This window comes from Aethalodelphis obliquidens, unplaced genomic scaffold (genome assembly GCF_003676395.1).
Source record: "Aethalodelphis obliquidens isolate GAN/ISIS:26980383/991018 unplaced genomic scaffold, ASM367639v1 scaffold90, whole genome shotgun sequence".
Taxonomy (NCBI): domain Eukaryota; kingdom Metazoa; phylum Chordata; class Mammalia; order Artiodactyla; family Delphinidae; genus Aethalodelphis; species Aethalodelphis obliquidens.
Window position 1 is genome coordinate 502078 of NW_020838034.1, and position 25899 is coordinate 527976.

The following is a 25899-nucleotide window of genomic DNA, read 5'->3' on the forward strand; positions in this document are numbered from 1 at the left end:
TACGGGGACCCTGGATTCACCTACTTTAACGCCTTTTCCAGAAACCGTCACCCTCCCGCACCACCCCGACACACATCCAAACACACACTTTTTCCTACCAAGATCCCAAACCAGCACCTCTTTCTCTCTTCCCCAGACGGAACCAGGTAGGAGGAGAGGGAAAGGTGGGGCGCAAGAGGCCCTCTGTTGTTCCCACACACTTCTCTATTCAGTTCTTCCCGACCCCGCAACAGAGCCCCTTCTACCCGTGCCGCTTCTCGGAGGAGGAAGAAGTTTGGCCACCGAGAAGCGCGAAGAGGGTCTAAAGGAAAGTGCGCAGGCTGAGACTCGGAAGAGCCCGCGACTTCGGGGCGGGGACGAAGGAGTTAAAGATCCAGGATTGGTTCTAAGGTCACGGAGTCTGGGAGGGGAAGCGGCCGGGAGGGAGGGTTCGGAGCTTGGCTTGGGTCCTCCCCAGTCCCCCCCGGACTGCCGGAGACTTGGGCCGGCCGGACGCCCCTTCTGGCACACTCCCTGGGCCAGGCGCTCACGCAGACATACAAACACTCACACTCTCCTTTCCCTCCCTGGCGCCCTCTCCCATCCTTCTCCACGGAGCGCTCGCGCTCTCGTTTTCTCTCTCCTAACACACACACACATACACACAAACACACACACACACACACACACACACACACACACACACGCTCTCGCTCACACTCGCGTCCTCTCGGCCCCCGCGCTCTCCTCGCACCCACCTGCTCTGCAGCGCCCTGGGCGCACCCCTCCGTCGCGCGCCCCTGGCGCTCCTGGCGCAGACTGTCACAGCTAGAAGGAGCAGCGTGCCTCGGGGTGAGCGCCCCCGCCCCGCTCGTCCTCCCTCCCACAGGGGCGCTCCTGGTGCCCAGGACGGGCCGCTGAGCCGAAGGGGACGCCAGAGGCCATGGTGGGAGCGCTTGTCCGCCTCGGTGCCCGCTGAGGCCATGCCGCGCCCCGGCTGCCCCTCCGGCGCCCGCCTGCGTCTGCTTCTGCTCCTGCCGCCGCTGCTGCTGCTCCCGGGCAGCTACGCGGGCAACCTGACGGTGGCCGTGGTGCTACCTCTGGCCAACACCTCGTACCCGTGGTCGTGGGCGCGCGTGGGACCGGCGGTGGAGCTGGCCCTGGCCCGGGTGAAGGCGCGGCCGGACCTGCTGCCGGGCTGGACAGTCCGCACGGTGCTGGGCAGCAGCGAGAGCGCGCTGGGCGTCTGCTCCGACACCGCCGCGCCCCTGGCCGCCGTGGACCTCAAGTGGGAGCACAACCCCGCGGTGTTCCTGGGCCCCGGCTGCGTGTACGCCGCCGCCCCCGTGGGCCGCTTCACTGCGCACTGGCGGGTGCCGCTGCTGACCGCCGGCGCCCCGGCTGTGGGGTTCGGGGCCAAGGACGAGTACGCGCTGACCACCCGCGCCGGGCCCAGCCATGCCAAGCTGGGCGACTTCGTGGCGGCTCTGCACCGACGGCTGGGCTGGGAGCGCCAGGCTCTAGTGCTCTACGCCTACCAGCCCCGCGACGACCAGCCCTGCTTCTTCGTGGTGGAGGGACTGTACATGCAAGTCCGCGACCGCCTCAACATCACGGTGGACCACCTGGAGTTCGCCGAGGGCGACCGCGACCACTACACCATGCTGCTGCGCACCGTGCGACGCAAAGGCCGAGGTGAGACACGGGCACACCCATCCGGCCGCTTTGCCTCCGGGCCTTCCCCGGGACATCCTCTCTCTTCTCCGGGCCAGACTTCTCCTTCCCGCGGCTCCTCATTCCTGTCTCAGCCTCCTCCGCCCTTTCCACCTCTGAGTTTCTATTTCCCTCTCTTTCTCCATGCCCCCCCCCATCCAGTTCCTAGGCTCTCCTCTCTTCTCACCTCCGCACTCCCCCACCTCCTTCCCACCGGTTCCTGCGGAGTTAACGGGAGGGAGAAAATGCCTCCAGCCACCATGACACTTAGTAGGGCCCCAGCTTAGTTCCTATCCCTCATCTCTCCCCCATTTTCCTTCTCTTCCCAGCAGGCTTCTTCCCTCCTCCAACTCTCCTCCCCGTGCTCCCACACGCCCTCTCCTCTTCCAGTCCCCTCTCCAGCTGGCCCTTCTCTGCTCTCCCCCGCTCCTGACCTCACCTTGCCCACCTTTGGCTCCATTATTCCCTCTCTCCCTATCTGGGCTCCTTCCTCCTCTCTCTCCCACCGCCTCCTCCCTCCCTTCACCTTCCTCAGGCCACAGCCCAGACTGAGCCAGGAGTTCCACTTAACTACCTCAGGGTCTCTGAATTTCCTCCCCTGGGTGCCCCGGCTTCAGTTCCCCCTCCACTCCCTGACACTTAGGCTCTTCTCTCTCTCTCTGACCCCCCTTCCTCCCCAGTTGTCTACATCTGCAGCTCCCCAGACACCTTCAGAACCCTGATGCTTCTGGCCCTGGAAGCTGGCCTGAGTGGGGAGGACTATGTTTTCTTCCACCTGGACCTCTTTGGGCAAAGCCTGCAAGGAGCACACGGCCTTGCTCCCCACAGGCCCTGGGAGAGAGGGGATGGGCAGGATGTCAGTGCCCACCAGGCCTTTCAGGTGAGTGTTCAGATTGGAAGCCCAGGCTGTGGGGCTCTGGGCTGGTGGCACATTATGTCTGGGTCCTGGGTCCCTCAGTGTCTGAAAGGATTCCAGAAAAGAGGTTCTGGATGCTCATAGAGAGTTAGGTGACAAAGGGCAGGGGGCTGGGGCAAGGGGTATACAGAGGGCCAGGGGACTTCAGAACCAGGAGGCTAAAAAGATGAGAGAATGCCCTTGAGGTGGGATAATGTTCGCATCTCACAGACCATCCGGACTTGGAAAAGCCATCCCAGTTCATCCCCTGCTTTGAAGCAGGCAGCACCTCGCGCAGAACATAGGGTCCAATTTGACGTTGAGCAAGTAGAGATGCAGCTCTGGGAGGTGGGCACCCAGGGTACTGGCAGGACTGGAGTCAGCACCCAGCTCTCCCCTCTCCACCGACCCCTTCCTCAGGCTGCCAAAATCATTACCTATAAAGAGCCGGATAATCCTGAGTACTTGGAATTCCTGCAGAAGCTAAAACACTTGGCCCATGAGCAGTTCAACTTCACCATGGAGGATGGCCTGGTAGGAGGGGTTCCTGGGACCCTGCAGCGTGGACCTCCAGCCCCCAGTTCACAGCCCTCTGCCAGTCGCCGCCCTGCTCTCTCAGCCATCCCCGTATTCCCAGGTCTCCCCTTCTTTCCCTTCCCACTGTTCCCGTATCTCTCCTGATGATGGAGGGGGGCATTGACAAATTGTTCAACCTCTGAAACTCAAATCCTTATCCGTAAAATGAGGATGCTACGTCCTGCCCTATCTGCCTAGCAGGATTCAGAAGCAGTGATACATGCGGAGCGTCTTAGAAGTAGTAAAATCTCTCTGTGCTGTGAGCGTGTTTTCTCCCATCCTCTTCCAAGCTCCCAGTGCCTCCCATTCCCCACCCCACAGCGCCCCACTCTGTGCCCTTCATACATCCCACCCCAGCCCAGCTCTGCCTGCCCCTGCAGGTGAACACCATCCCAGCGTCCTTCCACGACGGGCTCCTGCTCTATGTCCAGGCAGTGTCGGAGACTCTAGCACATGGGGGAACTGTCACCGATGGGGAGGGCATCACTCAGCGGATGTGGAACCGAAGCTTCCAAGGTCAGGCACTGGAGGTGGCAGGAATGGGCTACCTTGGGGTGCCCCAGGCAGGAAGCAGTGAGAAGCCCCTAGCCCTGCAGTGCAGGTAGTCACTTGCCCACACCAGTCTCTTCTACCTCTCTTCTTCTTTAGGCTCTTTTCCCCATGTCCCTAGTGCCATCAAGAAGTCTTCCTAAGTGCCCAGATCAAAAGATCAACAGACAGAGATGAGGCGTGGGACCCATGAAATTCCACCCTGTCAAAACACAGCCATCTTCCTCCATACCCCCAGGTGTGACAGGATACCTGAAAATGGACAGCAATGGAGATCGGGAGACCGACTTCTCCCTCTGGGATATGGATCCTGACACTGGCACCTTCAGGGTAAGGCTGTGCCCCCAGAAGACAGTGCCAACTGGGAATGACATTTCACCCTCCCACCGCCCTGGATAAGAGAGAGCCCTGGATAAAAGAGATCCAGCCAATCTGGAGGAGCAACCAGAACGATAGGGACACACAGGTGTTATGCTTGGGGAACTCCATGTCTGAGGAGGGAGCACAGTGCTGCCCTCAGGAAACTCCATGTCTCCAAAGGCAGGCAGGATCCCCTCCCAGCGGAGACAGACTGACTCAGGGCCAAGATGAATGCACATCATCTTGCTCTATAAGTGCAACAGGAACAGGAAGGGGTTGAGACCACGGGCACCAAGGAGCAGATCATCCAGGGAAGGCTTCCTGGACGAGGGGTGCCTGGATTAGGCCTGGGAATGTGGACCGAGAACACTGCATTTTCCTGTCTCCTGTGTGCTTCAATCCAAGATTATAAACTCCCTGGGTGTAGGGCTGTGATTCTATACAGAGTTTTCTTTATAAAACCTTTAAGTCATTTTCAAGTTTGTCCCCTCTGATAACATGGGGCATGGGTATGAGGCTCTCTGTATCCAGTCACGGCAGGGACTCGTTGAATAGCTGACAGTGCAGACACAGTCCCTGGCAGCAGAGATGGGGTAGGTGGGGGGCAGGATTTCTCCCTTGGACGGGAGGCCTCACCAAGGGCCCTTGCCCACCGACCGCTCCTGCCCTCCCATAGGTTGTTCTGAACTTCAATGGAACCTCCCAAGAGCTGGTGACCGTGTCAGGGCACAAACTGAACTGGCCTCTGGGGTATCCACCTCCTGATGTGCCCAAATGTGGTTTTGACAATGAGGACCCAGCCTGCAACCAAGGTGACTGCCCCTTGCCTTCCAAGCCTCCATTATGGAGATGCTGCCTCCTTCCTGCTCAGGGAGTCAAATACGTGCTCCTCTCCCACACTGAGGGGGTCCTGGAGAGACTCCTCCTGCCTTTTTCTTCCCTTCATCCATCATCCCAGTTCACTGATTGAATATTTTTTTTAACTTTTTATTTTATTTCATTATTATATTACTTTTATTTATTTATTTACTGGCTGTGTTGGGTCTTCGTTGCTGTGCACGGGCTTCGTCTAGTTGTGGCGAGCGGGGGCTACTCTTTGTTGCGGTGTGGGGGCTTCTCATTGCGGTGGCTTCTCTTGTTGCGGAGCACGGGCTCTAGAGCGCAGGCTCAGTAGTTGTGGCCCACGGGCTTAATTGCTCCACGGCACGTGGGATCTTCCTGGATCAGGGATCAAACCCGTGTCCCCCGCATTGGCAGGCGGATTCTTGACCACTGCGCCACCAGGGAAGTCCCTAATTGAATATTAAAAGGTTCTTCAGGGAATTCCCTGGTGGTCCAGTGGTTCGGACTCCACGCTTCCACTTCAGGGGGCCTGGGTTCGATCCCTGGTCAGGAAACTAAAGATCCCACATGCCTGTGCGGTGCAGCCAAAAAAAATTAAAAATAAAAAAAATAAAGGTTCTTCCTCCTGCTGTCCAATGTCGAACCCAAATCTCTCTCGCTGCAACTTGGACTCTCCCCTACAGACCACTTTTCCACCCTCGAGGTGCTGGCTTTGGTGGGCAGCCTCTCCCTGCTCAGCATTCTGCTCATCTCCTTCTTCATATACAGGTAAGCCTTGGAATGAGGGTGGTGATTGAGGCTGGGAGACCTAAAGAGCCAATAGCAGAGGAGGTGGCAGGGACCCAGAGGGAAGAGGGAGGGGTAAAGGGACAGCGCAGCAAGGCCCAGGGAGATGGGGGAGAAAAGAGACTAAAAAGCCTCAGGACACCTGGAAGAGAGAAGGAGGAGGGGACAGAGGTGGAGTGGCCAGGGAGGATCCGGGAGATCCAAGAAGGAGCAGATCTGTTGGGGGCATCGCAGGGTGTGGATTCTGTTTATCCTCCCTTCCTGCTGGTACAGACCAGATGGGAAGCAGTGGACCAACACCTGTGGGGTTGGGCCTATATTCGTTGAGCAGGGATGAAGGCTCTGCTGTGTACCAAGTGCTGAACCCAGAGTGGAGAAGAGAGAGAAGGAAGCCCCACTCCTGCCTTCCAGTGGAAAAGTTAAAGACAGGGAAGCTGGGAGGGAGAGAAGGAAATCAATGCTGGTCAAGCATATACTGTGTGCCAGGCACTTCCACACACAGTTTTTCTTTTCATTCTTGTAACAATGCTTTGAAATAAATGTCGAGGTCCCCAATTTCCAAATGAGGACATTTAGACATGAACCTGAGACTCAGAGAAGTGGAGTGACTACCCCAAGGTCCCCAGTGAGGCAGAATTTCACCCAAGCCTCCTGACTGTCAACCAAGCGGATGTTAATTGCCCCACCCATCTCTTAGCAACTGCAGTGGTCCCAGGGCTCTGAGGAGAGGCTGCTGAGCACCCCCCAACCCTGGGTCAGGGGCTCAGACATGGACTTAGGTGCACATTTCATGCCTCAGAAAGATGCAGCTGGAGAAGGAACTGGCCTCAGAGCTGTGGCGGGTGCGTTGGGAGGACCTGCAGCCCAGTAGCCTAGAGAGGCACCTCCGGAGTGCAGGCAGCCGGCTGACCCTGAGCGGGGTAAGAACTCCGGTACTGGGGGGAGGGGGCAGAGTTGGGAATGGCGTGTGGGTAGTGCCTGATGGGTAGGGTAGAGAGCAGGCTTCTAGTCCCAGCCCTGCCTTCAATCGCTCTATGACCTTGGGCAAGTCACATTCCCTCTCTGAGACTACCGCAGGTAATGATTACATCTACAGAGCTCCCTCACAGGGGTCTTTCAAAAGTTAGAGATAGCATATGTGAAAATACATTTTATTTTATTTGTTTGTTTTTTTGTATAATCATCTGAAAGTTTCTGCATACTTTTTTTTTTTAATTGGGGTATAGTTGTTTTACAACGTTGTGGTAGTTTCTACTGTACAGCGAAGTAGTAGAGTTCCCTGTGCTATACAGCATGTTCTTATTAGTTATCTATTTTATACATATCAGTGTATATATGTCATCTCACCCCCCACGCCCCACCCCCCTGAAAATACTTTTTTTTTTTTTTTTTCCGGTACTTGGGCCTCTCACTGTTGTGGCCTCTCCCGTTGCGGAGCACAGGCTCCGGACGCGCAGGCTCAGAGGCCATGGCTCACGGGCCCAGCCGCTCCGCGGCATGTGGGATCTTCCCGGTCCGGGGCACGAACCCATGTACCCTGCGTCGGCAGGCAGACTCTTAACGACTGCGCCACCAGGGAAGCCCCTGAAGATACATTTTTAAAAAGTAAATAAATGAGGAAAGGATTTTATGATGTGGAATGAGAGGCAGGGCAACACAAAGATAAGGCAGGGTAGTGAAGACCAGAGCTCAAGCAACCAGGATGGAGAGCCGGGTCCATGGGCTGACCACCCCTCCTGCACTCCGTCCCTTCAGAGAGGCTCCAATTACGGCTCCCTGCTGACCACAGAGGGCCAGTTCCAAATCTTTGCCAAGACAGCATATTATAAGGTGGGTCTGGGGAAAGACCACTGGTCCTCAGGACTGGGGCAGGGCTTTCCTATGATGGAGGACTGGAGACGGTCTTAGCACAGGGGTGGGCTGTCAGGGCTGGGCCATCCCCTTACAGTGACAATCTCCATTCCTCACTCAGGGCAACCTCGTGGCTGTGAAACGTGTGAACCGTAAACGCATTGAGCTGACGCGGGAAGTCCTGTTTGAGCTTAAGCATGTAATGTGGGGAGGGAGGCAATGGCCTAGGGAAGAATCTAGGGACACAGGGGAGGTTGGCCAACAGAATGGGTATGGAGGGACTGCAGGGTATCCTAGGAAGGGATGAGCACTGTAGCCCTGGGATGGGCCCCTGTGTGTTGTGGGTACGAGTAGGGGAATCATAGATGGGAGAAGGGCTGGAGATTTTGTAGGGGCTCCATTGGATAGGCTTAGGAAGCAGAGGGAGTAGGGAGCAGGTTCTGGGGAAGGGTTCTTTAGAACAGGAGTGGGAATCACCGGGGAAGGTCCTAGAATGTCTGCAGAGAATGCATAGGGACTTAAGGAGAGTGAGGGGTCCCCAAGGGTGGGGGCCACTTGGCAAGGAGTGAGGTCTCTGTCAGGCTCTGATGCTGGCTCTCACCTGCAGATGCGGGATGTGCAGAATGAACACCTGACCAGGTTTGTGGGGGCCTGCACTGACCCCCCCAATATCTGTATCCTCACAGAGTACTGTCCCCGTGGGAGCTTGCAGGTGAGGCAACAAGGGAGTGTCAGGACAACTAGGTCTAGCCCCGGGTCTGCCCCTGACTCAACATAAGGCCCTGGGCAAGCCTCTCCTTCTTTCTGACCTTTATTTTCCCCATCTGTAAAATGGGAGTGGGGGGAGAGTGGTGGCACTGGAGTAGACCCAAAGCTTTGTCCCGTTCTGCCAGTTTATGTCAGTGGAACCCCTGCACTCCTCCTCCTGGGGGCATGTGCAGGGTATAGGGCTGACTCTCACTGCCCAGCAGGACATCCTGGAGAATGAGAGCATCACCCTGGACTGGATGTTCCGGTACTCGCTCACCCATGACATCGTCAAGGTAGGCCCAAAAGGGCCCCCTGGGTGTTGGGGGAGGGGCCAGGCAGTCTTCTCCCCTGGCTGTGGTTGGTTGGAGGTCTCACTCATGCCCGAGACCCCTGCCTCCCCAAATTTCCCAGGGTATGCTGTTCCTGCACAATGGGGCCATTTGCTCCCATGGGAACCTCAAGTCATCCAACTGCGTAGTAGACGGGCGCTTCGTGCTCAAGATCACTGACTACGGGCTGGAGAGCTTCAGGGACCCGGAGCCCGAGCAAGGACACACCCTCTATGCCAGTGAGCCCCGACCTGACTCTGACCCCTACCACCCCCCCCAGCACAGCCCAGTGGGGATGCTGATGCCTGGCCTATGGTGGGCTCGGGCCCACCTTTCCTGACTCCCTGCTCAATTCATCATCAGTAGAAAGCGGAGTCAGACGAAATGGTCTCAGGGCCCCTTCTAGCCCTAGCAACCCCTGTGATGTCTCCAGATCAGTCCCAGTCACATCCTCTGGGACCTTGTTTCCCCTCATCCCTTAGCTTTGGGGCCCTTCACCCTGTGACTCCTGACCTCTGACCTGCAGAAAAGTTGTGGACAGCCCCTGAGCTCCTGCGAATGGCCTCACCCCCTGCCCGGGGCTCCCAGGCTGGTGATGTGTACAGCTTTGGGATCATCCTTCAGGAGATTGCCCTGAGGAGTGGTGTCTTCCACGTGGAAGGTTTGGATCTCAGTCCCAAAGGTGAGAGGACCACGCTTTCCCCTAATGCTGCCACAGTCAACTAACCCCAGCTCCAGAGAGAGGGAACCCTGGAAATGCCGCCACCCTTTGCTCCACTGCTGCCAATGACCCTGAGCATGACTAGCCCAGTTCCCTGCAGGGCTCCCCTGCCCCGTGCCCTGGTCCTGGACCTCCCCACCCCGTTTCTCAACAGGCCCCGGGCTGAACCTACCCCTCGGCCTCTCTTCCCCCACCACACAGAGATCATCGAGCGTGTGACTCGGGGCGAGCAGCCCCCCTTCCGGCCCTCCCTGGCCCTGCAGAGTCACCTGGAGGAACTGGGGCAGCTGATGCAGCGCTGCTGGGCCGAGGACCCGCAGGAGCGGCCACCCTTCCAACAGATCCGCCTGATGCTGCGCAAATTTAACAGGTCGCTGGCATTAGTCCTGAATCCCCCCAGCCTCCTCTATCCCCCACAGCGACCGCGTGCCTCACACTTTAAGTCTTATCCCTGTGGTGGCAGAGCCCACGCACAGCCCCCGCATACACAGCCTGCTCCAGCCCGGCACAGCCTCGCAGCCCCCTCTGTGAATACTGTAGGACCCGGTTGGTCTCACAGTCCCCTACCTCTCATACCCCGCTCCTCCAGCGGCCCCTACTCCATCAGCCTTCAGTGGCCGCAGAGTAAATGGCCTCCCACCTCCTCCCTACACCTCTCTGCCCTCCGTGGGAGCTCCCACCCGGCCCTTTGATCCCCTTTCCCAGTGTGCCCCTGGGGGCCAGTTCCTCCAGGCACACCCCTCTGCCAGCCTGTCACTCCGTTCTCGAGTGGTCCCTGTCCCTTTCTGCCTCTTCTACCTCCTTCTAAGCCACTTGTGTTCAACAAAGATGTTCAAAATAGCCAATATGTCTGAAGCTTGAAACTTGACCCTGGGGTCTCAGGGATGAATTGGACTTTCCTCCGATCCTTTTTCCCTGCCACCCCCATCCTGCTGTGCCCCCCAACCCTGACTCTCGCCAGGGACTCCACTGCAGTGGGCTGACATTAAGCCTGGGTAGGGTGAGAGCCTGGGGGAGGCGCTTCAGGGTAGGGCGTGCCGCTCCTCTCTCACCACCACCCCTTCCGCTGCCCCTGTCCCCAGAGAGAACAGCAGCAACATCCTGGATAACCTGCTGTCGCGCATGGAACAGTACGCCAACAACCTGGAAGAGCTGGTGGAGGAGCGGACCCAGGCCTACCTGGAGGAGAAGCGCAAGGCGGAGGCCCTGCTCTACCAGATTCTGCCTCAGTGAGTGCCCGTGCTTGGTGCTCCCGCCACCCCTGTCCCAGCCCCACCTCACCTTCTGATCCTGCACCTGTCCCTGACCCCTCAGCTCAGTGGCTGAGCAGCTGAAGCGTGGGGAGACGGTCCAGGCCGAAGCCTTTGACAGCGTCACCATCTACTTCAGCGACATTGTGGGTTTCACAGCCCTGTCGGCGGAGAGCACGCCCATGCAGGTAAGTCAGGCACAGCCCCAGGTGTCGGAGCAGCCAGGTGTGCTTGGCTTGGGACCTGCATCCCACAGGCCTGCCTTCTGGTTCCGCTTTTCCCACCCGAGCCCAGGTGGGGCCCCGGGGCCCCTTACTCCCCATCCCTTTTGGCTTCTCTTTTCTTCCAGGTGGTGACCCTGCTCAACGACCTGTACACTTGCTTTGATGCTGTCATAGACAACTTTGATGTCTACAAGGTGAGTAAAGATGGGAGGGGACAGACAGACGGATGTGGAGGGCAGAATGACATAGTCTTAAGCAGGAAGACCAAGAGACGTGGACAAAGACAGTGTCACAGGGAGACCCAGGAACAGGCAGAAAAACCGCGCGGGGGCTGGGGGATGAGCGAACACAGTGGCTGGTAGATGGGGGGTGGGGACAGGAAGGCGGTGCCCACAGTGTGGGGGCCGCACCGGGAGAAAGTTCCAGTCCTCAGGTCCGGCACCCTCTCGCGGCCCTCACAGGTGGAGACCATTGGTGACGCCTACATGGTGGTGTCCGGGCTCCCAGTGCGGAACGGGAGGCTGCACGCCCGCGAGGTGGCCCGCATGGCCCTGGCGCTGCTGGACGCGGTGCGCTCCTTCCGCATCCGCCACCGGCCCCAGGAGCAGCTGCGCTTGCGCATCGGCATCCACACAGGTGAGGCCGCCGGAGGGGCGGGGAGGGGGCTCCCACAGGCTGGAGCTGCAGATGAGAGACGAGCCGGCCGCGTCGCCACCGCTCCCCGTGCGCGCGAACACCTACACCTCTGGGCTCCCACCGACAGCAGGTCCCACCTGCTGCCTCTCCTGGAGCGCTCTAGCCCCGTCCTATGGCCACCCTCCGTTCCTCCCACCTACTTCCCTAAACTGATGGGTTTCCCTCACTGATGGGCTTCCGCTCCCTCCAGGACCCGTGTGTGCAGGTGTGGTAGGGCTGAAGATGCCCCGTTACTGTCTTTTTGGGGACACAGTAAACACGGCCTCAAGAATGGAGTCTAACGGGGAAGGTATGCTGGGTCCCCGAGGCGGGACAGGGAGGGAAGGGTGGCTGTGGCTGAGGAAGGCCCTGGCAGTGGGTGCCTGTCCAATCCATGTTCTGTCTCCTCCCAGGCTCCCTTCTCATAAGGGTTCAACCTGGCCACATCACCTTGAATCTAATCAGAGACTCAGGTCCCAGCTGCGCCCTCTTGGCAAATGATTGAAAAGTCTTTCCAGGCCAATGTCCAGCAGTTCCCAGCTGGGAACTACCTTTAGGACCCTCTTGGGTGTGGTAAAAAGGGCTCCAGAGCAGCCCACTTGGGTGTGAATCTCAGCTCTACAACCGACTCAGCTGTGTCAGTTTGCTACACCTCCCTGAGCCTCTGTTTTCCTCACCTGGAAAATGAGAATTAAATATCTACCTCAGAAGAGTTACGTGAGAAAGTCATATAACACGACTAGCAGATAATTGTCATTCAACTTTTCTGAGCCTTAGCTGTTTATCTTTTTTTTTTTAATTAATTAATTTATGGCTGCCTTGGGTCTTCGTTGCTGTGCGCAGGCTTTGTCTAGTTGTGGCGAGTGGAGGCTAGTCTTAGTTGCGGTGCGCGGGCTTCTCATTCTGGTGGCTTCTCTTGTTGCAGAGCAGGGACTCTAGGTGTGCGGGCTTCAGCAGTTGTGGCACACGGGCTTCAGTAGTTGTGGTTCGCGGCCTCTAGAGTGCAGGCTCAGTAGTTGTGGTGCACAGGCTTCGTTGCTCCGCGGCATGTGGGATCTCCCCAGACCAGGGCTCGAACCCATGTCCCCTGCATTGGCGGGCAGATTCTTAACCACTGCGCCACCAGGGAAGTCCCTGTTTATCTTTAAAATGATGCCTGTCTCAGTGTTCTAAAAAATAGCCCAACCCCTGGAACACAGTAGGTACCAAATAAATGCTTGCTCCCACCTCTTCCCTTGGGGTTGCTTCCTGTTGATCTTCTGCCTCCTGCTGTAGTCAACACAATTCAATTCAGTAAATATTTATTGAGCAACTACTGAGTACCAGGCCTTGGAATACTAAGACGACCCAGACCAAAGCTTGCTAGGGAGTCCACGCGGACCCCAGCTAAGCCTCGTGGTGGGCAAAGGGCTTCTTGGGAGCCCAGAGGGGGTCTGGTTCAGCAGATATTCCCTGGACACTGTGTTGAGGGCGTCGAGGTGGAGAAAGCTTCTCACTGAGGTTCAGTCCTCAAGGAGCACATTCTCAGAAATCGTTTAACAGCAGAAAAGGGCCTCTGCGATGCAGACCCCAGGAGTGGTAGGGGCGAGTTCAGAGGGAGGTCAAAGAAGGGCTGTGGGGAACAGCAGTCAGGAGTCAGGAGTCTGGGCAGACCTCAGCAGATTTGGGCAGGTCTCCTCCCCGAGGCCTGGGCTCCCTCAGCCCTGAAATGAGGGTGTTGAGTTAAGGAACGATGATAGCAAACACTCGTATAGTGCCTCCTAAGTGCCAGACTCTTTTAAAATGCGTAATGAATAATGTTAAATTTAATCCTCACTAGAAGGCTTTGAGATGGGTCCTGTTGCTATCAGCATTTTGTAGAGTAGGAAACTGAGGCCCAGATAGTTTATACTACTTCCCCGAGCACGTGTCCAAGCTGGGATTCATCCTAGGCAGAGCAGGCTCCGATGTCTGAGCTCCTGACCACTACACTCTATTGTCTGTCTAGAGCCTGGTGATGCGCTGGAGTGCCGTCTGATAGAACTTTCTGCAGTAATGGAAATGTTCTATGCTGTGCTGTCCAATATGGTAGCCTCTGAGGCATTGCATTTTTCACTATATTTCAATTACAGTTTAAATAGCCACAGGTGACTAATGGCTTTCATGGTGGACAACACAGTTCTAGAGTTCTTAGGGAGAGGCCCGTGTAGTCAGACACTACGTGGAGGGGGTGGGACTTTGAATTAGGAGGCTTTCTGGGCCAAAGGAAGGAGGGAGAGCATCTTTCTAGCCCCACAGTCCCTGATCTCCTGCTCCCATCTCTTGCTTCTCTCATCTCCCTTCTCCTACCCAGCCCTGAAGATCCACTTGTCTTCTGAGACCAAGGCTGTCCTGGAGGAGTTTGGTGGTTTCGAGCTGGAGCTTCGAGGGGATGTAGAAATGAAGGTAGAAAAGGAAGTCCCTACCCTTACCACCCCTTAGGGTCCCCGAAGGGCTTACCCTCCCCCAGGCCCCTTCTCAAGCAGCCAACCCCACTCCCAACATTTGGGAAAGTGGATGAGTCACTCCCCACCCCAAACTCCTCTTTTTCCCTTCAGGGCAAAGGCAAAGTTCGGACCTACTGGCTACTGGGGGAGCGGGCGAGTAGCACCCGAGGCTGACCTGGCTCCCCTCCTGGCCTTCCACACCTCCCTTCCCTGTGCCAGAGGTGACAGAGAGGTGCCAGGCCTCAGCCTCGCCTGCAGTATCCCCACCATTGCCAAAGAAGTAGTTTGAACAGCTCAGATGTGCAGACCCCAGTGGAGACACCAGACATTACCTCTGAAAGTGGACTGGTATTGGGGGAGAACTTGGAGCTCACAGGACTGGACCAAAACTCACAGCCATGCCCAGGGACACACACACACACACACGTAGGCACACGCACCCACTCTCCACCCTGACTCAGGCCAGGCCAGGCTGGGACGTGGATTCCTGGATCCTCCTGCCCCTCCCTGTGCCCTCTCCCCTCAACCGTGCTACACTGTGACTTTTATGGGGAGGAGGAAAAGGCAAAGGGATTATAGGTGAATCAAGGGGCTGGGGGGAGTCCACATCTGGGCCTAGCCCAGATGGGCCACAAACACCACCACCCCTGTCCCCCACCACCCAACCTAGGATGCAATGCACAGGGGAGAAAGGGAAGGACAGAGGGCTGTGGGCTTGTGTGCCTTGCTTCTCCTGTGAGTGGAGACCATTAAAATCTTTATTCCAGTGACAGTGTGTTTCTTGAGGGAGAGCGGGTTGCCAGAAAACACAGTCATATTCTCCATCCTGTGCTTCAAATAAGGTGTTTCTCAAGTTGGAATGCAGCATCTGAAAAAGGCTGCAGTGCCCCTTCCGTTTTGAGGAGCCAGTGTAACAGCCTGCGAATTACCCCAGCAGTGCTGGTGCTGTCGGTCTCAGGACCCATTTACTCCCTTAAAAGCTACTGAGGGCCCCAAAGAGCTTTTGTTTATGTGGGTCATATCTATCAGTACATTCTGTATTAGAAATTAAAACAAGTCTTTATTAACTCATTTAAAATAACTATAATAAACCCATCCCATGTTCAGTTTTCACGGCTTTATCAAAGACAGTCTTAAGAGAAACTGGCTTTTTTTGAAGACCACAGGGACTAGTTTGGTGCTACTGCCTTGATTTATGCTAAGACAACAGCAAGTTTTAACCCCACTGTTTCTGCACCATCAGTGCAAATATCAACACAGTCAATAAGGCAAATAACATAATTAGTAGGAGTGTGAAAATCTCGTGTGTGTGTGTGTGTGTGTGTGTTTGTGTGTGTGTGTGTGGCTTGAGGGATCTTAGTTCCCCGACCAGGGATTGAACCCGGGGGCCCCTGGCAGTGAAAGCACCGAGTCCTAACCACTGGACTGCCAGGGAATTCCCATGAACATCATTTTGACCTCATCCATCCCCTGAAAGGATCTTGGGGACCCACAGAATCTGTGGACTGCGCTTTGAGAACTGCTCTGTTACCCAATGCCCAGCATACAGTAGGACTATAAGGAGTGTGGACTGAGTGGGGAGTCCTGGCATCTGCCCCAGGAGGCCTGGGAGCCAAGAAGCAGGGGTGAGGTGGGAACATATGGATCCTTTTTGACCTCAGTTGAAATGTGGGAATTGTCCACCTGCCCATCCACCCCCACACCAGTGTAGACAAATGTGAGTGATAGTTTACAACGTGACTCTCAGCTGGGCTAAGGGCCCTCCTTCCCCTGCTCTAGCCACGCACCCCACCCCCTTCCTGAGCAGGCAGGCAGGAATGCGAATGCGGGGGAGAGGTGGCTGCAGCTTCACCTCCCCCATGGGGAAAGAAAGTGCCAGACATTTCTTCAGTACCATCCATCAAGTGCAGACAGGCCCCTCCTGCGACCTCCCCAAGCCTCTTACTGGAGTCCACGCCCAGCGCCCAGCGGGACTGGAGGTCGGTGTGGGCTATGGAGAGCTTGGACGTCTGCCTTCGGGACGGGGCGCCCTGATACACAAATGGTGTTCTGGAGGTGAAGAAAGGATAATTCGTTCTCCCTTTGTCTAATGACCCTTCCTGATGTCCTGTGCTCTCTTCCCACCCTTTTTGGCCTCAGTCAGATTTGATTTATTGGGAGAAGGAGCTAACATAGTCAAGTCCTCAGCTGGGGATGAATAGCTCTGGGAGGGCCTAACAGAAGGGTGGTTGCCTTGGTAACCACAGCACACCCACCTTCCTGGTGGGCCCTGGTGGCCATGTTGACTCCCAAGCCCCCATTCCTCCTCGCAGGTAGTGGCAGTTCCAGAAGGGAGTAGAAATACTAGAGAACTGTGGGACCTAAGAAGTCAGATCAGGGACTTCCCTAGTGGCGCAGTGGTTAAGAATCCGCCTGCCAATGCAGGGGACAGGGGTTCCAGCCCTAGTCCAGGAAGATCCCACATGCCGCGGAGCAGCTAAGCCCGTGCGCCACAACTACTGAGCCTGCGCTCTAGAGCCCACAAGCCACAACTACTGAGCCCGCGTGCCACAACTACTGAGCCTGCGTGCCACAACTAATGAAGCCTGCGCACCTAAAGTCCATGCTCCACAACAAGAGAAGCCCGCGCACCGCAACAAAGAGTAGCCCCCCTCGCCGCAAGTAGAGAAAGCCCGCTCATGGCAATGAAGACCCAATGCAGCCAAATATAAATTAAAAAATAATAATTAAAAAAAAAAGATCAGGCTGGAGGCTGGGATATCTAGAGAGACTGGGGTTTGGGGAGGGGAGACTGTAAGAGATGAGGTGGGGAAGGTGGGGAAGGTGGGGAAGGAGGGGCGGGTAGCTGATTGACTGAGGAGCCCCAGTAAGACAATTGTAGGAAATTGCCGGTCAGATCCTTCCGGGGCAGCCTGGCTCCACTGCGGGCACTTGGAGGGGAGGGGGCTGAGGGAGTGGGCGTGAGGAGAGGCCCAAGGAGTCGATGACTTCAGCAGCTCAAGAACTTTCACTGGAACTGAGGAGATTTCCTTCCGGAGGAAGGCCCCCGAAGCCAGGAAGGACTGGGAAAGCCATTACTGAGGGGAGGTGTGGGGGGCTGGGGTGGGGGGCGGTGTTCTGAGGGTAGCAGTAGCGCCCCTCCTGCTAGCCAGGGAGACGGATTTGCGCCAGAACCTCCGCCCACGTGGGAGGGGCTGTCTAGCCTCGCTGAGTGTCCCAGGCTGTCCTGCGTAGGTCTGGGAGGGTGGGGGGCAACAGGGTTTCCCTGGAGTATGATAAGAATAATAACAACAGTAATCATTGGCATTCGATTGTGCCTTGCAGTTGACAAAGGCTTTCACATACATTATCTCATCAGCCCACATGACACCATTGGAAGGGAAGGGCAGGGAGTGCAGCTGAGGTAGGAGGGCCCAGCTGTGGTCCAGCTGTGGGTAGGAGGGCCCACTGTAGAGAGTGTGCAGAGGGAACCAGCCCTGTGCAAGGCTGGAACCCAGGAAAAAAAAAAAAGCTGATAGAAGGAGACAAATATCCTCCCCCTACCCCCTCTTTTCTCTATATCAAAGAGCTTGGGTAATTTATTTATCATAACAGTACATTTAGTGATAATTTTTTTTTAATGATTTATACCTTTCAGGACAGATCCATGGAATCTAATTAGCAGTGGAGGCCGGTTTGGCATCCTGAAAGTCATTTTTTCATTAAATTGCAAGAGCTGTAAAAATACAAAAATAAGTAAATTAACCATAAAGAAAAACCCTAAGGCTGTCCAGGGAGATTTAATCTCATTGAGCTGGAACACAAGAAAAATTCCAGGTGAGGTGTTTACCATCAAGATGCTGATGAATTTGGATACTGGTGAGGATGATGAGGCCAAAGGAAGAGAGGAGGTGCGGGGGCAGGAACCCTGATAGTGCTAACTCCAGGTTTAGTGAGTGGGACCAGATAGGGAAAAAACCCACCCACCCAGTTCCCTATCACACATGTTGTACCAGTGAGTGGGTAGGTGGACTGATTGCCCTTTAAGAACCTTTCCACAGCAAAGATTCCATAACCAAATACATCTGTTAATCACTGTGGTACCCCTTCTGGATGCAGCCATCCCACTGTTACTCTCTGCCTTTGGCTTTCAAATGTGGACTGCATATGGCATACCTTCACTGCTGATAATGTCCTATGATCAGGTTGGCTTATGTTTTCTCAGCCCACCAAACTCCCAGCAGGCCAGAACCAGGCCAAAATTCCACATCTCAGTATTCAGAACTGGAGTAATTTCAAACGTCTATCAAGTGAGAGGCAGTGTGATGCTGGGTAAGAGACTAACTCTGGATTCAAACCCAGCTCTGCCACCTACAATCCATGTGGCTTTGGGCAAATTTCTCAACTTCTCTAAGCCTCAGTTTTCTGCTCTAACATGGGAATGGTCATAATAAGACCTACCCCACAGGGTTGCCTGGAGGATTATAAGAGGTTTTTCCCACTACATCCTTAGAACACTGAAGGGCAGGTAGTAAGAACTAGTTGTTTACTAGTGTTATTAAGAGTCTACATTATGCAAACCATTATGCTAGATGTAAGGAGTTCCTGATGTCCAGGGAACAGTTGGAAGCAAAATGCAGCACATGATTAGACCCCTCAATGAGAGGTAAGATCTAAAAATCTTAGAAGAAAAACTAGGGGTTATGCACTCCAACCGCTTATCCAGGGCTGAAATCCTTTTAAAAACATCTGTGTAACTTCCATGTTCTATTGGAAAACTTTCAGGGACTTGGAACTAAGACCATTCTATTTTTGAACAGCTGTAATTAGAATGTTCTTCCTGATATAAGAAGATGGAGATATTTCTATCATCAGAATTGCTTTTGAGGAAATCATCTTTGTTTATGGACAGGGAAGCATGCTCATTCTCCTTCAGCTGCCACCTAAGGAAGGCACATCTTGTTGGATGAAGGGTCCTTTGTTTTGTTTTTTTTAATTTATTTTTATTTATTTATCCTTGGCTGCATTGGGTCTTCGTTGCTGTGTGCGGGCTTTCTCTAGTTATGGCGAGCGGGGGCTGCTCAGCAGTTGTGGCACAGGGGCTCAGCTGCTCCACAGCATGTGGGATCTTCCGGGGCCAGGGCTCGAACCCGTGTCCCCCGCATTGGCAGGCAGATTCTTAACCACTGTGCCACCAGGGAAGTCCCGGGTCCTTTGTTTTGCTGAGCCTGGAGCTGAGTTTTTATATAAATTGTGAAGCTCAGGACGAGCTTGTCTGCTAAATCCACTTGTGTGACAGTTGAAAGAAGAAGCAAGGGTAGAGGTATTCCAGTAGCTGAATTGAGACTTTGCAGACCACCTATAGCTAATAGAGATTTAAAAAAAAAAAAAGACTAGTGTGATGGGAATTCCCTGGCCGTCCAGTGGTTAGGACTTGGCTTCCCTGGTCGGTCGGAGAACTAGGATCCCACAAGCGCCACCAAAAAAACCCAAAAAACAAAAACTTGTGACTTTACTGTTTTCTAGAAATGACACACACTTCTATAAAGAGGTACAGAGAAGATTGTGCCTTGTCATATGAAAAAGCCATCATGGTTCAGTGGTTAAGAATCCGCCTGACAATTAAAATTCTGCCATTGAATAGTTATTGTTAACATTTGATGAACATCATTCCAATATGAATTAAAAATTGTTTGGGGGGCGTCCCTGGTGGCTCAGTGGTTGAGAGTCCGCCTGCCGGTGCAGGGGACACGGGTTCGTGCCCTGGTCCGGGAAGATCCCACATGCCACGGAGCGGCTGGGCCCGTGGACCATGGCCGCTGAGCCTGCGCATCCGGGGCCTGTGCTCTGCAACGGGAGAGGCCACAGCAGTGAGAGGCCCGCGTACCGCAAAAAAAAAAAAAAATTGTTTGATATTGGGTATTTAATACAAATTCCCTTTATGTTTATGGAAAGGCCAATCTGCCTCTTACTACCTCTTCCACTGGCCCTACCACTGCCATTCCTAGCTCTGTAAAGTCTCCTCTCTCTTCCAACAACAGCTAACCCCTCCACCGCCTCCCCGCATTTCCCCGGCCCCCCCCCCCCCCCCCCCATATTGGAGCCTTAGCCATATAACATCACTAGTTTCTTTAGAGATTTCTCTAAGATCTGACTGCAAACTCTGTACCATTCTGGGTGAGCTCCTGTGGGTTCACCTGGTTCGTCAACCTCCCTTTGACAGCCTGCCTCCCTGTCAGGAGCAGAATCATCCAGGTGCAGTCTGAGGAGTACAGAGATCAGGCAACTCTCACCTCCTTGCCTCTGTCACGCAATGGGCTATTATGGAACTTGTGGTCACACATACCTCTCCCTTCCCCCATCTCCACAGTTTTTCTCACATTGCTGCTGTTAATCCAAGTCTCTCCCACCTTGTACTCTGTTAAATTTTAAAGTGAAAAATACCCATTTTACTAAAGATTTCACATAAGAGATGAAGAAGAGGAGGGTTATGTCACTAAGAGCACAGTGTTTCTACCTAAATACTCATTAGACAGGCTTACTGTCTCCTCAGAGTCCCTCTCCAGCGGGCCCCCAGCCAGGATGGATCCAGGTTTTGTGGGGCTTGAAGTTTATACAATCTGGTAGGTCCTCTTTGAGAAAGAGAGTATAGGGCTTCCCCGGTGGTGCAGTGGTTAAGAATCCGCCTGCCATGCAGGGGACACAGGTTCGAGCCCTGGCCCGGGAAGATCCCACATGCCGTGGAGCAGCTAAGCCCACGCACCACAGCTACTGAGCCTGTGCTCTAGAGCCCTTGAAGCCTGTGGGCCTAGAGCCCATACTCTGCAACAAAAGAAGCCCCTGTGCACCGCAATGAAGAGTAGCCCTGACTCACCTCAACTAGAGAAAGCCCGCGCGCAGCAACAAAGACCCAATGCAGCCAAAAAAAAAAATCAATAAAATAAATAAATTAAAAATTAAAAAAAGAGAATACAAAATTAGGTATGAAATATTTAATTAGAATGTGAAGATAAATTACAACAAATTTAAAATTTTGAAAAGCTTCCAAACATACCAAAACCTAGAAAAATAACAATATCTTTTTTTTCCATTATGCTTTATTACAAGATATTGAATATAGTTCCCTGTGCTATACAGTAGAACCTTGTTATTTATCTTTTTTTTTTTTTTTTTTTTTTTCCGGTACGCGGGCCTCTCACTGTTGTGGCCTCTCCCATTATGGAGTATAGGCTCCGGACGCGCAGGCTCAGAGGCCATGGCTCACTGGCCTAGCCGCTCCGCGGCATGTGGGATCTTCCTGGTCCGGGGCACGAACCCGTGTTCCCTGCATCGGCAGGCGGACTCTCAACCACTGCACCACCAGGAAAGCCCTTTTTGTTTTTTTGACTGAAGCATAGTTGACTGACAATGTTGTGTTAGTTAAGGTGTGATTTCAGCAAAGTGATTCATATATATATGAATATATATATAATATCTTTTATTCCTTTCTATATCCTTTCTATTGTTGATGGACTTTTGGGTTATTTCTAGTTTTTTTTAAAAAAGACTATTTTTTAGAGTAGTTTTAGGTTCACAATTGTTTCTAGTTTTTTGCTGTAATAAATAATGCTACTGGCCACACCACTTGGCATGTGGAACTTCCCTGATCAGGGATCAAACACGCCCCGCCCCCCACCCCCCCCCCCTGCAGTGGAAGCGGAGAGTCTTAACCACTGGACCACCAGGGAAGTCCTATGAACTTTCTTATACATGCCTTTTAGTGGACACATACACTAATTTCTCTTGGCTGTAAACTTAGAGTGGAACTATTATGTCCTGGGACAGGCAACTGTTTAACTTTGGTAGATACTGTTCAATGGTTTACTAAAGTAATTAGACTAATTTCCACACCATCCAGCAGTGTATGATAGTGCCAATCACTGGACATCCTCACCAACACTTGGTATTGTCAGTCTTTTCATTCTCGTAAGTGTTTAGTGGTATCTCATAAGTTTCTCTTTGAAATTTTAAAAAATTGAAGTAATTTTTAATTTACAGAACTGTTGCAAGAAGGGTACAAAGAACTTCTGTACACCCTTCAACTAGATTTACCCATTAACATTTTACCACATTTTCTTTATCATTCTCTTTCTCTCCCTTTCTATCTACCTATCTGTATACATCTATATATCTATAACATAAAGGGATAGAATTTTATATATATAAGTATAAATATACATATTAATATATTATTTTAGATATGTATAAATTATATATGACATTCTCTTACCTAACCATTAGTTATTTGTCAAAATCAGGAAATGTACTTCTATCTAGTCTATAGCATGTTTTCAAATTTCCAATTGTTCCAATAATGTACATTATAGAAAACATTTTTTTTTTCAGTCCAAGATCCAGTCCAAGATCACACATTACATATAGTTGTCATGTCTCGGTATTTTTTAATCTAGAAGAGTCCTTCAGTCTTAGGTCTAAATGACCTTAACATTTTGGACAGGGCAGTTATGTTTTAGAATGTCTCTCAATTTGGGTTTCTCTGATTCTTGCTTAAATCATTATTACTATAATTTTTGTCAAATGGTGATTTTTTTCATTGTAGTTTTTTAAAATTATTTTTTACTGTGGTAAAATACATGCAACACAAAATTTGCCATTTTAACCATTTTTAAGTGTGTAAGTCAGTGACATTAATTACATTCACAATGTTGTATAACCATCAACATTATTGCCAAAATGTATTCATCATCTCAAAAAGAAAGTCTATAACCACTAAACAATGATTTCCCATTCCCACCTCCCCTAACCCCTGGTAACCTCTAATCTACTTTCTATTTTTATGAATTTGTCTATTGTAGATGTTTCATATAACTGGAATCATGCAATAATTATCCTTTCCTGTCTGGATTACTTCACTTAACATATTGTTTTTAAGGTTCATCCATGTTGTAACATGCATTTGCTTTGTATTTCTCTTATTACTAATGATGTTGACCATCTTTGCATGTGCTTATTGGCCATTTGTATATCTTCTTTGGGCAAACATCTATTCAAGTCCTCTGCCCATTTTCTAATTGGGTGGTTTGTTTTTTTGTTTTTGAGTTTTAGGAGTTCTTTATATATTCTGGATATTAAACCCTCATATGACATGAAAATATTTTCTCCCTTTCTATGAGTTGTCTTTTAACTTTCTCGATAATATCCTTTGATGTACAAAAGTTTTAAATTTTAATGAAGCCCAGTTTATTTCTTTTTACTTTTTTTGTTCATGCTTTTGGTATTATATCTAAGAATCCATTGCCAAATTCAATGTCATAATGCTTTTTTTTTTCTTTTTTTTGGGGGGGCGGTACGTGGGCCTCTCACTGTTGTGGCCTCTCCCGTTGCGGAGCACAGGCTCCGGACGAGCAGGCTCAGTGGCCATGGCTCATGGGCCCAGCCGCTCCGCGGCATGTGGGATCTTCCCGGACCAGGGCACGAATCCGTGTCCCCTGCATCGGCAGGAGGACTCTCAACCACTGCGCCACCAGGGAAGCCCTTCACTAATTTTTTAATATTAATTTCAGGAACTCACATTTATCCCTGTTTGTTTTAAATCCTTTCTATTGGGTTGGCCAAAAGGCTCATTCCATTTTTTCCGTAACATGGCTCTAGTAGCACTGAGTTGTCTTTAACTTCATTCGAAACATTTTTGTTAGATTGTATGTGACAGCTGTCATATCAGTCTGCATTTAAAAAAAGACTTATCAAAATTGGTGAATTTTTATGTAGCCATTTTAATATTGAAGATGGAAGAACAAAAGCAACATTTTCGGCATATTATGCTTTATTATTTCAAGAAAGGTAGAAACGCAACTGAAATGCAAAAAGATGTGTGCAGTATATGGAGAAGGTGCTGTGACTGATCGAACGTGTCAAAAGTGGTTTGCAAAGTTTCGTGCTGGAGAGTTCTCGCTGGACGATGCTCCACAATTGGGTAGACCAGTTGAAGTTGATAGCGATCAGACCGAGACATTAATTGACAACAGTCAACGTTATACCACGCGGGAGATAGCCAACATACTCAAAATATCCAAGTCAAGCCTTGAAAATCATTTGCACCATCTTGGTTATATTCATCACTTTGATGTTTGGGTCAACATAAGTTAAGCAAAAAAAACCTTCTTGACCATATTTCCGCATGCGATTTTCTACTTAAACGTAATGAAAACGTTCCGTTTTTAAAACAAATTGTGACGGGCGATGAAAAGTGGATACTGTACAAGAATGTGAAACAGAAAAGATCGTGGGGCAAGTGAAAGGAACCACCACCAACCACACCAAAGGCTGGTCTTCATCCAAAGAAGGTGATGGTGTGTATAAGGTGGGATTGGAAGGGAGTCCTCCATTATGAGCTCCTTCTGGAAGATCAAACGATTAATTCCAACAAGTACTGCTCCCAATTAGACCAACTGAAAGCAGAACTCGACAAAAAGTGTCCAGAATTAGCCAACAGAAAACGCATACTCTTCCATCAGGATAACACAAGACCGCATGTTTCTTTGATGACCAGGCAAAAACTGTTACAGCTTGGCTGGGAAGTTCTGATTCATCCACCGTATTCACCAGGCATTGCACCTACAGATTTTCATTTATTTCAGTCTTTACAAAATTCTCTTAGTGGAAAAAATTTCAATTTCCTGGAAGACTGTAAAAGGCACTTGGAACAGTTGTTTGCTCAAAAAGATAAAAAGTTTTGGGAAGATGGAATTATGAAGCTGCCTGAAAAATGGCAGAAGTTAGTGGAACAAAACGGTGAATACATTGTTCAATAAAGTTCTTGATGAAAAATTAAAAATGTGTCTTTTATTTTTACTTAAAAACCAAAAGCACTTTTTGGCTTTTAACCCAATAGTATAAGGCCTAGGCATGTAAATAAGCACATTTTTCATTATTAAATATCTTCTTGTTATGTTCAGTTCATTCCCTGATCTCATCAACAACCTTTTCAGTGCAATCTGGCAATCCAGTCTATTAGCTAGTAGTCTCAGCTTTATGTTTTTCTGTATATTTTATAAGCATGCCTTTTTAGTCTTTACCCAGATCCTTTCTTTAATTCATCATTCTGTCTGAGGTAGGGAGAAATCCTCCATTATCACAACCCAAAAGCCTCTCAGGATTATTAGGCATTGGGTTGTTTTTCTCCCTGATGGAGGAACTTTCTGCAGCACTGTGAGTCTTTTTATTTTTTCTTGATTCTAGGGCCTTATTATTTGATTCTTATTAATGATAACTATAGTTTCCCCTGCCTCCAAAAAAAACTTTCTATTTGTAATCTCAATTACCTTCAACACAGGGTAGATTTTGACAAATGGAAGGTCTTTTGTTCTAGAAATCAACTAGGTGGGGGCAGGATCAGGGAAGAGCTCAGTTTCTTCAGAGGAGAGGAGGAGAATATTTTGAGGTTGTTAAATAGAATAAAGTAGATTTCCATGTTTTGATTTTGGGGAAAAAATTGCCAGGATATAAATGTTAATTGAGCAAGAAGCAAGAAATTGTAAAACATGATTTTATTTTTGCTAAAAACCAAATGAAAACAACCAAAGAAATAAACTGTGGATATGTGTTTATGCATGTTTGAAAAAGTAGGGAAAGATATACAACAAATTAGTGACACTGATGACTCAAGAGAAGTAAGACTGGAGGGGTGAAAAGGAAAAAAGAAGGTTCACTTCAACTTTAATATTTGAATTGTTATGAGTTTTTATTATTGGCATTGTTTTTTTTTAAATGATAGGAATTTAAGGTCTTGGGAGACTATATTGATTAGGTAGGGATGAGTCAGATAGGTTTACTAAGGATTTGGGAAATTTAGAAAGTGCCTGAGAGGGTAGTTTAGTAAGATTAGAGAAGTGGCAGAATGTTGAATGGATTAGAATCCATTGTAACCCCTAAAGATATACCATATATATATATAT

The 25899-nt window shown here is 51.2% G+C and overlaps 1 protein-coding gene across 1 annotated transcript; it reads left to right on the plus strand.

The window, feature by feature from the left end:
* Positions 1-351: 351 nt before the first annotated feature.
* NPR1 (natriuretic peptide receptor 1) lies at positions 352-14736 on the plus strand. Its single transcript, XM_027095275.1, has 22 exons — positions 352-1674; positions 2373-2572; positions 3008-3121; positions 3544-3679; positions 3951-4042; positions 4749-4884; positions 5599-5683; positions 6501-6621; positions 7457-7531; positions 7674-7751; positions 8160-8264; positions 8524-8595; positions 8714-8870; positions 9158-9313; positions 9554-9722; positions 10435-10581; positions 10667-10790; positions 10952-11020; positions 11288-11462; positions 11713-11811; positions 13834-13925; positions 14078-14736. Exons 1-22 carry the CDS (start codon positions 963-965, stop codon positions 14138-14140), a joined length of 3177 nt encoding a protein of 1058 aa, XP_026951076.1. The 5' UTR covers positions 352-962; the 3' UTR covers positions 14141-14736.
* The last annotated feature ends 11163 nt before the right edge of the window (positions 14737-25899 follow it).

Bases quoted from the DNA above. Each gene is read 5' to 3' on its own strand.
- NPR1 (XM_027095275.1), top strand. From the start codon at position 963: ATGCCGCGCCCCGGCTGCCCCTCCGGCGCCCGCCTGCGTCTGCTTCTG. The intron at 7,752-8,159 runs GTAATGTGGGGA...TCTCACCTGCAG, and splicing joins TCCTGTTTGAGCTTAAGCAT to ATGCGGGATGTGCAGAATGA. The intron at 13,926-14,077 runs GTAGAAAAGGAA...TTTTCCCTTCAG, and splicing joins GAGGGGATGTAGAAATGAAG to GGCAAAGGCAAAGTTCGGAC.